Genomic DNA, 13,636 nt, shown 5'->3' with positions numbered 1-13,636 from the left:
AGAAATTCACCTGCCTCTGCCTCCCAAGTGCTGGGATTAAAGGCGTGCACCACTACGCCCAGCTTTTTTTTTTTTTTTTCTTACATTTTTATTTTTTTGCCGGGTTACATTATGTGGTAGATTGGAACATAATATTTCAATTAATTTGCATTCAAAACCCATTTGTAGATTATCTAGCTTATAGTAGATTTTATATTGGTGTATGGGGAAAATACAGTATAAGACAAGCAGGCAACCAAGGTATCTATGATCTGGTCTCTGTGTAGCTGTCAAACTTATTTCTGTCTTGGCCATTTTTACATTTTCATGTACTAGAAATCCTAGAAAACTCATAGTTCACTGCATTTGCCATTTACCCACACAGAAAGCAGCAAATTGCCTCAATTACTTGATACTTAAGTAGCACACAACCTCAACATGTAGAGCCTATAGTTTTTTTTAAAAAAGAAAATCAGATACAGATTTCTTTAATACAGTTGTCTTGCCAGGTGCTTTACACAATATTGGACAGTGAGAGTTTAAAACTCTATTTTTCATATAATTTCTGACCTATCAACTTAGGGAAGCCTTGATGACTGTCAAATACTTATTATGGATCACCAAACAAGACGTATAAACCGCTGATGGGAAGGAATACTGTTCTAATTACTTTACAATGTAAACTTTCAAAACAGGAAACGTCTCAGATATGCTAGCCCCTTAAACTAGGTAACATCCATTCCGGAAAGGCTTCTATTGTGAAAGATAGAATAGGAATTCTCTGCTGTTTATTTGCATTAGAGAATCTGAAACAAACATCTACAGTTAGAATAAGTGTGTTACAATATAGACAAACGAATGAATTGAATGGAACTACTATATTCCATATTGAAACTTACAGGAGTATTCATTTATGACAGCACAGAAAAGAAAAGGGAAGCCTTTCTGGGACATAAGTTACACGATGTATTATGTCTGTAGAAACTAGCACTTTGTGCAATTACTGTTGTTGTGAGCTTTCTCTAAGTATTTTGTAATTAATTTTAAAGTTATCGTAACACCTCAGAAGAGCTAGCCCCTCACACTGTTCAATATACATAGGTGGTGACGATACAGAGCATGAAAATTAACAGCATAAAGGAACTGTTAGCCCAAAGCAACTGTTCTCAACCTGTGGATCATAACTCCTTGGCAAACCTCCATCTTCAAAAATATTCAATTTACGATTCATAAAAGTGTCAAAATTACAGGTACGATGTAGCAACAAAAATAATTTTATGGTTGGGGGGTCACCATTGTACTGAAGAGTCTTGGCATTAAGAAGGATGAGAACGACTGGCCTAAAAAAATAATTAAGCACAAAACTATGTTGGAAGAAAATCAGCAGGCAGTTGCAAATTACACGCATGTGTCACGCTCTCAATGACAAAACGGAGAAGTTTGGCTATGTGTTTTTTTTTTTTTAATCAGATTAGACTCGCCTTTCCTTTTCATCTTTTCCTTCTGTCACTTAACTTTGTCTCACTACCTCTAGCAAAAACACCCTAGAAACCACCTGAGCTCGCGAACCTCTAACAAGTAACCTCTGCTCTGCGCGTGCGTGGGAAACCAGGGACGCACAGCGACAAGACTACCACGCTGTTGAAAGGTATTTTGCAGCGGTGACCTCCGAATTCCACCAGCCTGGCGGGAAATGAGAAGCCAGTCAGTCACCATTTATATTTCAGGAGCAAGCAGGGCGGCTTCCTATCACAGAAAATCGGTGAAGAAGGAAGAAGGAAAGGATAGCAAGACAGATAGGTGGAGCAGATGAAGCCAATAAGAGGAGAATCCTGCAAGCCTGACGTGCTCCACAGCGCACGGGCTTACTCACAGTGTTTGGGGATCACCCGGACCGAGCCCGGACTTCAGAACCGAACCCAGACGCCGGGGTCACAGGCGCTCGTCGCAGGAGCTCGGCAGCCAATTAAATCAGGGGGCGTAGCCAACACCGCCCTCAGATTAGCCAATCCAATCCGGACATTGCGGGCGCGCGTCTGATGACGTAAAGACATACGCTCCGCAGGCCGGCCTTCTCTACACAAGTGTGTTCGCCTTCCTCACTGACGCTTCCGGTTCCCAGGTCCTGGAAGTTCTCCGTCTCTTCCGGTTGTTTGGGCGGATTAAGTCAGAAGCGCGACTTTTGAGTCCGAGAAGCAACCGCGACGAGAAGAGGAAGCGATTAAGCGGCTGACAGATCCAGGGGATAATTTGAGCCTCACGCGTTTGTGGTAAAACTCCGTTTTGTTTTGTTTTGTTTTAAGGGGCAATGTCTAATGTCTGAATAGGTCTCTGCCATTTAGGGCAACTGTTTGAGATAACCCCCGAGTGGAGTGAAAATATTGATCTTCCCTCTCTATTCCCCCTGACCCTCCCGGTCCTGGTTCCTGAAAGCTCTGTACCTCGTCCTGGAGCGACGGACAGAGTAGCCCAAGTTCGCTCTCGTTAGTGGTTCGCAGATGAACAGCTTAAGTTGAGATAAGTCGGTTTGAATTAGTTTCAGTAAACCGGCCAAGAAAACAACAAGCAAACAGAAGCGGAGCGCCTTTTTCCACTCCTCCCATAAGGATTCAGTCAAGTCTGAACGGGCTGATTCATAAAGAAAAAAAAAAAAAATGTTCTTTGAGCTGTCACGCCGTCCGACTTTACGCTGATTTCCTTTAAGCACTTTATTTCTCTTCGTCTTGGCTAATTATCCAAAGATATCCCCACAGCTGCCCACAAGTCATTTGATTGCATTTAGTATATCATACATAATAATTGTATTCATAGCGGTGTCTACCAACCCACTGTTAAGCTATGATTTCCTGTGGAACTGAGAACAGTAAGGAATTTTTATCTTCTATCTTAATTTTTCTTTTCTCTTCTTTCTTTCTTTTTTTTTTTTTTTTTAATTAACACAAATTGAGTGGTCCCAACAAGTAGAAATCATGACCCTAGTTTAGATACTTACAATGTCTGTCTCATGATCCAATCTAGGCGTTTTGTGTATTCCACCCTGCAATATATGTTGTTTAGCTTGGTGTTTTGGGGGGATTCCTAAAGGAGTATCTCCTGCTCTTTTGCCAACTCTTGGAAGACCCTTTTCCTCATTCCTGGGTTGCATTATTCAGCCTTGATATGAAGGTTTCTGCCTAGTCTTATTACATCTTATTATCTCATGTTTGGTGGATATTGCTGGGAGCCCTGTCGTTTTGTGAAGGGAAACGCAGAAGCAGTGGTTTGGGGAAAGAAAAGGGACCCATGATGTCTTAGTCAGGGTTTCTATTCCTGCACAAACATCATGACCAAGAAGCAAGTTGGGGAAGAAAGGGTTTATTTGGCTTACACTTCCATAATGCTGTTCATCGCCAAGGAAGTCAGGACTGGAACTCAAGCAGGTCAGGAAGCAGGAGCTGATGCAGAGGCCATGGAGGGATGTTCATTACTGGCTTGTTTCCCCTGGCTTGCTCAGCCTGCTCTCTTATAGAACCAAGACTGCCAGCCCAGAGATGGTCCCACTCACAAGGGGCCTGAAACCCTTGATCACTAGTTGAGAAAATGCCTTACAGTTGGATCTCATGGAGGCATTTCCTCAACTGAAGCTCCTTTCTCTGTGATAACTCCAGCTGTGTCAAGTTGACACAAAACTAGCCAGTACACATGACTTGAGGAGTGGAAGAGGAAACTATGGTCAGATGTATTGCATGAGAGAAGAATATATTTAAAATTTTTTATGTACTCTTTTCAACAAAAATTATATTATAATTATATTTTTTTCACCTTTGCAGACTATGTATCGTTGTGATTATACTGTTTAGATAAAAATGTCTGGTAAAGCAGGTGCTTCTAGGAAAACAGCTCAACAGGTGAAAAGAAGTTTTAAACAAAGAGCCAATAAGGAAGCGGATTTGCCAGAGAATGAGGTAAGATTTCTTTCTTTCAGATCTCTTTAATTAGAAATATCTATTTCCCTGCAAAGGGCTAAAAGTCAGTTTTACTACAAATTGTAATTCATATCACAAACTTTAGTGCATTCTTTGTTTATCATATCTACTATACTTTTTTCTACCTCCTGGAAGTTACAGTATTTGTATACATGGAGTATGTGTTGCAAAACCATCTTTTTATCTGTTGCTTGTTTGTATGACTCTAGGTTGGAAACACAGCAAAAAGAAACAGAAGTCATGCAAAGCATCTGTCCTCTAAAGGTATTGTTCTGTATTAAAGTGTCTTCTACTGGTTTTCATGAAAAATGTTTCAGCATCTTGGTTTTGAGTTCAGAAATGGTAAAAGGTGAGCATAAGCAGCCACATCCTCAGTATTTAATTCTAACAGCAAATATATAGAGGTTTGCCTGTCAGGTTGAAAGGAACTAGGAGACAAATTATTATCCCTCACTCTGACCTACTCATCTTTGATATAAAGACAAAGACACCGGGGCTTTTGGTTCTGCCACTACTGTACAGATAGTTTGTAATCACTAGCTTAAGCATTTCAAAGGTAATTAGTTGGAAATACCATTTCCTTAAACATCCCTTCTTTGTAAGACGATTCCTGACACATTGGTGCAGATACTGTTCTGATTTTCTATTTCCTAGGGTACTATACATTTACTTCGTAATTTCTGCACTCCTGTAATTGGCATAGCATTCCCCTTTTCTTTACCTAATCTTTGTGAAGCCAATCCTGTATATTATTGCTTATCCCTTGTACGTGGAACAGTTCATTGTCTAGTCCTTCCAGCGAACACTGTCGAGGGTTACCTGCTATATTGATAAGAAGTAGAAAAGGAATCTCTGTTACCCTCTATGAGCTACTCATTTCTGATCTAAAGATATACCAGTCAGTGTTTATTTCTTGCTTGTTCTTTCATTTCCAATGTTTGGTAGAAGTAGTTTTCCAGTATATTTGTTGAAAGTCTTAAGAAATAAAGTCATTTTTCAGAAGCAAGTTTTAATAATAATAATAAGTTGATTCTCTATTGAAAAGTATTTGTGTTGCAGTGTCAGTTGATAGTATATCAGGTATTGCCACAAGAGCAAATGCATCTTCAGTAACTGACATGTTATAGCTATAGTAAGATATGAGTTAAAAAGTAGAATGCCTTAGCTTCATAATGCCACTACTGTTCTTTATGTTAAAGTTATTTTTAAGTGAAACTGCAAAACTTCTAGATTGATTAGACTCTCTTGAATTACCAGTAACAGAACAAGCAACGTGTGTTCATCTAAAACGGGTAAAAATATCATCCAACAAGAGAGCAACCTGGCAACCTCTTCCAAAGGATACTGAAGAGTATTTGCAAAGTATGATGGAATCAGTAATTCTGTGAGTTTAAAAAGTTTTTCTTTTTGTTTTTCAGCTCTTGACTCAGGTATTTACTATATACATTTGTCTCAATATTACTTCCTATCTGAGTTACTTTCTTCATGGAAGTGGCAGCATGCCTAACATAAACATCCTAAACAGCAGAGACATTGTTTAGTCTTACAGGTTCAGCAGCTTTGACCCAAGTCCAGTGATTCTGAGCCCTCGGGGGGAGACAGAACATCATGGCAGTGGGAGCAATACTTTTAAGGAAGCAAAGCACAAGACTCGCACCAGGGACCAGGTGTCACTTAAAAGCATACCCCAGTGCCCTGTGTATCATCCAGCCAGTTACTTACTAACTCCTAGAATTTCAACAAAGTGAAGACCATACATTCCACGCATATGCCAATGTGGGAACAGGGGCTATCTCTGTTGCCTGCTTTAGGAACCTTTTCCTCCTATTGGGTTGCCTTGTCCGCCTTTACTGGGTGAAGAGGTGTCTAGTGTTACTACAACTTGATATGCCATGGCTGGTTAATATCCATGGTAGGGCTGCCCTTTTCTGAAGAGAAACAGAGGAGTGGATGGGGTGGGCAGGTGGGGAGAAGAGTCTGGGAGGAGAGGATGGATGTAAAAATTAATAATAATAATAGTAATAATAAATCTAGTATAAAGGAAAAGGTGAATGATTCTGCTGAGGATGAACACTTGAAAAATTTTTGAAATACAGATTGTGTTATGCTTCAAAGTAATATTTCCTCAATCGTTTTGTTCCCCAGTGGAATTTTATTCAACGTAAAAAGAAAAGAACAAATTCAGTATCATCTCAACCAATTGAAGAAAAGGTAACCCATAATCAGAAATGATTACATTTTAATTATTTTTAAAGTGCTTTCCGCCTGTGTTCTAAAATGGATTTCTATAGAATATGCCTTTCATTACTTTCTAAAGGAAATGATATTTGGGATTACATATTTATTAAGTTTTAGAGAATGTATACAAAAGAATATGTTCCTCATATAACTTTTATTTTCATACTTTAGTGGTCTGTGTTTTGTGTCAGTATTTAAAAATACTTGATGACATCAACTCCTTTACATTTTAACAACTTAAAGGAAGCATTCACAGCTCTCACTTTGTCATGTTTTCCATTGCTGTTGTTAACCCTACTGTTTTCCTTCACCTCTGTCTCAATTAAATTTTCCTTTGCTTTGGTAAAACACCAAAGGTGACTTGGGAAGGAAATGGTTTATTTCATCTTACAGCCTATAGTTGATCAGTGAGAGAAGCCAGAGCAGAAACATAGAGTTTGAAACTAAAGTAGAAGCCATGGAGGAACACTGCTTATTGGTTTCCTCCTTGTGCCATGCTCAGTCTGCTTTCGTACAGCACCCAAGACCACCATCCCAGCCGTGGTACTACCCACAATGACCTGGGGCCTCCTACATCAATTGTCAGTCAAGAAAACACATCACAGGCCAATCTGGTGGGGGTGTTATCTCAGTTGAGGTTCTGTCTTGCCCACACAAGTCTGTATTGTATTGCTCAGTTATTTACACAAGCAACAAGTTTGATCTATCTTGTTGATTTTCTCAAAGAACCAGCTCTTGGTTTAGTTTATTCTTTGTATTGTTCTCTTTGTTTCTAATTTATTGATTTCAGCTCTGAGTTTGATTTCCTGCCATCTGCTCCTCTTGGGTGTGCTTGGTTTTGTTTTCTTTTCTTTTCTTTTGTTTTCTTTTGTTGGAGTTCTGTTAAGTTGCTTGTATGAGAACTCTCCAATTTCTTTGTGAAAGCACTTGGTGCTGTCAACTTTTCTCTTAGCACTTCTTTCATTGTGTCTCATAAGTTCGTGTATGTTGTGCCTTGATTTTCATTAAGTTCTAGAAAGTTTTTAATTTCTTTATTTCTTCCCTGACATGGTGATCATTGAGTAGAGAGTTGTTCTGGCTCCATGAGTTTGTAGACTTTCTGCTGTTTGTATTATTACTGAAGTCTAGCTTTAATCCATGGTCTCTGACTGGGGCCTGAATGAGAAAATGTTCCTATACTTATGCTGATTTTACTGCATTATTGATATGAACTAAGTCATGTTCCTATCCCCATGAACAGACAAAAGGTGCCTGCCAGGCAAACCAGACTTTTAGCTCAAATCTGAACACAAAACTCATTTATTTATCTTGTCAGTTGTCTCAAATTAATGTCATGCAATGTTTCTTTAAAACTTCATATTTATTTGTATATGAGTGTACACTCACACATACGCTATGGCATGCATTGAAAGTAAATTACAATGTAGAAGAATTAGTTCTCTTCTACCTTGTGTTCCAGGGGTTGAGCGCAGGTCATCAGGTCTGCATGCTGAGGGTCTAGGGTCTTTACCCACTGAGCCATCTTACCAGTCCTATAATTCAGTGTCTTTAATAGTGAGTTTTCCACTAGTTTGAAATTCTACTAGCTAGGGAAGATTCCATGAGTTTGGCATCAATAAAATTTTGGAACATTTTGTGTGTTAGGTTTGGGAGGATGTTTACCTTACAGTAGAATTTTTAGAAAAACTACAGTTATTGTGGCAGAATCTCTACAGTGATTTTATTCTTCATTTCTTTCTCATAAATTTGAAGAATCAAGTTTGAGAACATTATTTTGCTGTCTGCTGGAAATAGGGACTCGCACAGATAAGACTTCATTTAGTATATAGAATAAAATCCATGTCATACTACTCTACAGCAAAGCTTGTAGACATCTTCTTATCTGCCCTAGCTTTAAAACTAAATGATCTTCGAAACATTTAGATTAACCTTTATTGGCTGCATCCTTTAGTGTGAAAGGGAGGGTTTAGGGTCAGACTCAAAATTTCTAGAGTACTTTGTTTTATCAACATTCCATATTAAACTGACAGACTCACATGCTATAGTATAGAAAATGCATTTAAACAATATTAGGAAATTCTGATATTATAAAATATGTTAACTAAAAAGTGTTCTAGTAAAGTAGCCTTAGCATTCCATGATTTGAAATAATTGTTAATGTATTTTTTTTAATTTTTTATTAGATATTTTCTTTATTTACATTTCAAATGTTATCCCCTTTTCCGGTTCCCCCCGCCCCTGCTTCTATGAGGGTGTTCTCCCACCCACCCACTCCTCCCCGCCCTCCAACCAGACCCTCCAGAGCTCCCAGGGACTAAACCACCAACCAAAGAGTACGCATGGAGGGACTCATGGCTCCAGCTGCATATGTAGCAGAGGATGGCCTTGTTGGACATCAGTGGGAGAACAGGCCCTTGGTCCTGTTAATGTATTAAAAAGTTAGGTGATGTTTTATCAGGAATGTTTTGGGAAGGAATGCCATTAGCTGCTGTGAGGGAAAAAAATAAAAGAATGTTGTAGCCCTTTCAAGTGTGAAAAAAGGAACTTTTAAAGAAAATGGTATTCTTCACGAAAATAAACATGTTCTATTTTTAAGACTACTACAACAGTGTGCAACACTGAAAGTCCCTCCAAGAAAGGTGAACTATTTAACGGATGTGTCAAAAATGCTGAAAATGGAAAAGGCACAGGAAAGAGCGAATGAAGAGAGCCTGGCTTCACTGCAGGTATGCCATTCAAAAGGGCCTCTGTAATTAGAGATCCGGGGAGAAGGAACAAGGAAAAAAGGAAGCATCGTAGCATTAGTGGTCTAGCATTAAACTCAAATTTTGGATTAGAGTTTTTGTTGATTTTTGTATCTTTTGTAAGAAAAGCAAAGCTGTCACTTGAACGTTAAGCCTCTAAATTTGAAGTGTTAATGATTTATCCCTGGTCAAGTAACTGCCATTTTTATAAAAGAAATTTAAAATTTTTTTCATATGTTCTGATCATGTCCTTCACCCCACAGTTTCTCCCAGATCCTTTCTTACTCCCACCCAACTTTATATTCTCTTGGTGTCTCTCTCTTTACAAAGCAAGAAAACAACAACTGCTTTTCCCCTGCCTCGGCCTAGTTACACAGAGGCAGAGGCTCGGGTGCATGCAACATTCGCCTTCACTCATATTCCACAGCCATGGCCAAGGAAGGCATATGTGCTAAAGGTTTAATAGACATCAACATTGTTCTACAAGAGCTGCCGAGGACTGCCCTCACCCGTGATGGCCAAGCACGTGGTATATGTGAAGCTGCCAAAGTGCCAAATCAGTCTCTGTGCTTGCATCCAGCTGTAATGAGCCCATGTATGTCAAGCTGGTGGAGGCATTTTCTGCTGAGAACCAAATCAACTGGGTTAAGGTTGATGACAAGGAACTAGGGGAATGGGTAGGCCTCTGTCAAATTGATTGAGATCAGAAGCCACAGAAACTGGTTGGTTGCAGTTGTGTAGTGGTTAAGGACTATGGCAAAGAATCCTAGGCCAAGGATGTCATCGAGGAATACTTCAAAAATCCCCACATAAAATTTAGAGGGATCCTAGCCAAGCCATCACCTTCATTTGGGCTTTTGCCCTTCAGGATAAATTATTTCATGCCATTTTCTTTTAATCTGTTAGGCTACCAATAATAAACTGGTATGCATGGTTTACTTAATAATTGTCTTAATCTGTACTTTGTAAATCCAACAGCCAGTTCTTAGCAGTGTGGTGCTAAGAAACAGGTTAACTTCACCATGGAATGCAGTTTACAGAATTCAAGCTCTGGGACATTCATGAAAAACAGCCTACTTCCTTCTACCTAGCAATTTCAGTGACATAAAGAACTGAACCAAAAGTATTTAAAGGAAAAATAAACCACTCATAACCAACATGGAGCCTGACTCGAAGTATAAAGTGGTTCCTGTGTACAAAAAAATCAAAAAGTGGAAATGTTCAATATTATAGAATTTAGTAAGACTTTAACTAATGTGTTATACTTATCTTACATATTTGTTAGGTCCTTTAGAGTTGTACATTGAAATATGTACAAGTGCAATGTTATGATGTCTAGGATATACTTTAAAATAGTGCATCTTTAATGACCCAAAAGCTGATTTATACTGTACTTGGCCTGCAATCAGCATATTCCTGTTACTGTGATATTTGTATCATTAATTTTGCATATATTGTCTTTTTTTATAAATTAACATATTTCTTTAAATTAGAAAATATTTTACAGTGTTTTAACAATTAATTTTAATATTATTAATTCCAGTGCTTAGCATTCCATTCTTTTGGCATATTAAAAGAGCAGGCATTCAAATGTTCCTAACTAAAATTAAAAATATTTTCATTTGTTTTTTGCACTTGAAAGCACCTGTTACTTAACAGATGCTGTTGCCTGGAGTCCTTGGGCTGTGCAGCTCATACAAAGGGTTTTGCAGAGCCTCCATTGCTCGTTAGCTTCTGTGTTAGGGTTTTGAAGAAGCATTGATGGGCAGAGTTAGCTCCTTTATCCTTCCTAATAACTCAGGGTTATATTGGCCAAGCAGCTTTCTTGAGGGTCTCCTTTTGAAAGATGAACAAAAATAAAGTTAATGATTTCTTACAGAGTATTTTAAAATATGAAGTATCATATGTATAATCTCCTAGGGTTTCATTTATCACACAGTTACTTTAAAATACTAACTTTTCTTTTTGCTTTAGGAAGAAATAGACAAAATAGTAGAGACAGCAGAGTCAATGACTGAGAGTATTCAAAGCCTAAAGAACAAAATTCATATTCTGACAAATGAAGTAGAAGAGGAGGAACAGGAGGTGAAACAGGTAATGGTTGGAAACCATATTGCTAGTATTTAAATATAATTTTTAATGCTAAAATGTTACTAAGATAACTTGAGTTTTGCAAGGTGAACAAAACCAGCCTTTTGAAATAATCCCTGGATTTCTGTTTCTGTTTAGGTATTTCACATAGATAGCAATAAAGTACTTGCTCTTCCAGAACTTTCTCAGAAAAGTCTTAAGGCACCCATACTTCAAGTAAGTACCCATTGACCATACTGACTATTGCCAGGCTATATTACACACACACACACACACACACACACACACAATATTACACACACACACACACACACACACACACAGAGAGAGAGAGAGAGAGAGAGAGNAGAGAGAGAGAGAGAGAGAGAGTTAGAGTTAAAACCATATCCTGTTTCACTAAACAAACTAATCCTGTTATAAAACTTTTGATAAATTACTTTTCTTTACTGGGCATATAATTTGAGAACATCTTTTCTGTCCATTCATGTACACTCATTCTTATCAGTATTTATATAACATTCCATTACACAGATACACCATTGTTGTAAAGTACTGATAGAAATAAGAAATTTTGTATTATACTCCTTTATATACTTTTATATATTTGCATAGTCATAACTATGGGCATATCCTTGTTGTTTGACTTTTAACAAAGTTATACAGCTCTTTATAGACTAGCATTGTGGTATGTTATTAATCAGTACTCTTGTAATTTGTCTTTCTCCCAAAGAGTTCATTGATATTGTCATGTAAATGCTCTTTTCATTATCTGGAATATGCCAGCAGAGCAAGAAAGGTGACAAGAAAAGACTTATTTGAAAATGAACGCCCACTGGTTGATGACTAGTGATCTTGGGTGGTAGTTACTTAAGATTGCAAATAACAGATGTTTGACATTTTTCATCATAAAATGCTAAAAATATAATTGTACTGTCTTACCCACAGGAAGAAATTTTGGCACTAATTCCAAACCAGAATGCTCTTCTGAAGGACTTGGATGTTCTTCATGATTCAGCCCCAGTGAAGAACGTGTCAGCATTCATTGAAGAAGCCTATAGGAAACTTGACTCCTAAAGAGTTGGATTTTGTTTTGGTGTTTAAGCTGTGTTCCATATTAATTTATTGTTGATTAATTGTAAAACTCTTTTTCTTTTTGGGGGGGGCGGGGCTGGGGGGGAGGTTTGAGACAGGGTTTCTCTGTGTAGCCCTGGCTGTCCTGGGCCTCACTTTTTAAACCAGGCTGGCCTCGAACTCAGAAATCCGCCTGCCTCTGCCTCCCGAGTGCCCGGCCTCTTTTTTCTTTTAATAACAGTCTCTCATTCTGTTTGTAGCCTAGGCTGGCTCAGCACTTATTCTGTCTCCCATTTGGCCTTGAACTCCCAGCAACCCTGCCTCAGCATCCTGAGTGCTGGGATTACCGGGGTGAGCTTCACATCTGGCCCAAAAGTGTGCAACTTAACTGTAGATCTTTCTTCAAAATAATTTACCTTTGTTATCGACCTTAAAACTAGCCTTTGTGGACTTATCATTAATATCTAATGTCCTAAAAACATTGCACTTGCTAAATCTAGGAAATTTATATATATATATATGTAGATATTTGCTAAAACTGTTTACTGAGTATTATTTTTAAAAATAAAAAAAAATGCCATGATGTAATAGTTTCTGATGTGTGAATAGAACTTTTGAATTTGAAAAATCCCAAATGCCTTCTTAAATCTCTCATCTCTATGCAATTATTGCTATTTTTTTCCAGGTGTTTTTGCACTAAAGATAATAATAACATGCTGGTTCTTTGGCTAGAGAATTGTTAGATGCTGGATATTTTCTGCTGTCACCAAAGCATACTCTAAGGTTGTTTAAAGGGAACCTGAGTACATATATCCTATCAGATAAAAGCAAAACAAACAACAGAAAACTTTTTTGGAAAAGCCCAGTATTGGAGAACTGACCACCAAAGGTAGAAAGAAATGGGGAAGGGCTGCAGAGTAGGATTAAAAATGAAAATATGTGAGACTTGCAGGCAAGAGCATGGTTGTTCGCTTAACAGGAGGATCCTAGCACTGTGCAGTGCAAAGAAAGGTTGCTATTCTAAGCTCCACAGATGTGAACCACAGCTAACCAAAATGTTCTTGCGCTTTGTGAGAAACTGCTATGAGTTTCTCATGCCGTGTCAATTATGAGACAGCCTGGTGTCTCATAGCTCAAGCTGCAAAAGCCTGCAAAAGCTGCAAAAGCTGCATGCCTGCAAAGCATTTTCTCATAAACCTTGTGGAGTTTATATATGTGAAGAAGTATTTCCATAAGCGGGCCTGAAATCATCTCTAACCAACAGCAGGGCATTGATTTGGAGTGACTAGTACATTGGCTTGGATTTTGTTATCTACTTATAATTGCAGTTGAATTTTTTTAAGATTTATTTATTTTATGTATGAGTACGCTGTTGCTGTCTTCAGACACACCAGAAGAGGGCATCAGATCCCATTACAAATGGTTGTGAATCACCATGCAGTTGCTGGGAATTGAACTCACGACCTGTGGAAGAGCAGCCAACGCTCTTAACAGCAGAGCCATCTCTCCAGCCCTAAATTTTCTATCATACTAGAGTATTTTTGTTAG

At 38.3% G+C, this 13,636-nt stretch overlaps 2 protein-coding genes and 1 pseudogene across 2 annotated transcripts in view; 2 read left to right on the top strand and 1 right to left on the bottom strand.

The window, feature by feature from the left end:
* Positions 1–1,953, bottom strand: part of Mmut (methylmalonyl-CoA mutase) — a 26,277-nt gene extending 24,324 nt beyond the window's left edge. The window contains exon 1 of the mRNA XM_021149058.2: positions 1,853–1,953. The gene's annotated coding sequence lies outside the window, so the exon portion shown is untranslated. The remainder of the gene's footprint in view (positions 1–1,852) is intronic.
* Positions 1,954–2,015: 62 nt separating this feature from the next.
* Positions 2,016–12,169, top strand: Cenpq (centromere protein Q). Its single transcript, XM_021149059.2, has 9 exons — positions 2,016–2,249; positions 3,789–3,923; positions 4,154–4,208; positions 5,202–5,328; positions 6,090–6,155; positions 8,779–8,908; positions 10,901–11,020; positions 11,156–11,233; positions 11,963–12,169. The coding sequence occupies exons 2-9, from the start codon at positions 3,825–3,827 to the stop codon at positions 12,089–12,091; spliced, it is 804 nt and encodes a 267-aa protein (XP_021004718.1). The 5' UTR covers positions 2,016–2,249; positions 3,789–3,824; the 3' UTR covers positions 12,092–12,169.
* Positions 9,082–10,020, top strand: LOC110283882 (annotated as a pseudogene).
* Positions 12,170–13,636: the final 1,467 nt, after the last annotated feature.

Source organism: Mus caroli, chromosome 17 (genome assembly GCF_900094665.2).
Source record: "Mus caroli chromosome 17, CAROLI_EIJ_v1.1, whole genome shotgun sequence".
Taxonomy (NCBI): Eukaryota; Metazoa; Chordata; class Mammalia; order Rodentia; family Muridae; genus Mus; species Mus caroli.
Note: the sequence above shows the minus strand (reverse complement) of the source record. Positions and strands in the feature narration are given on the sequence as shown.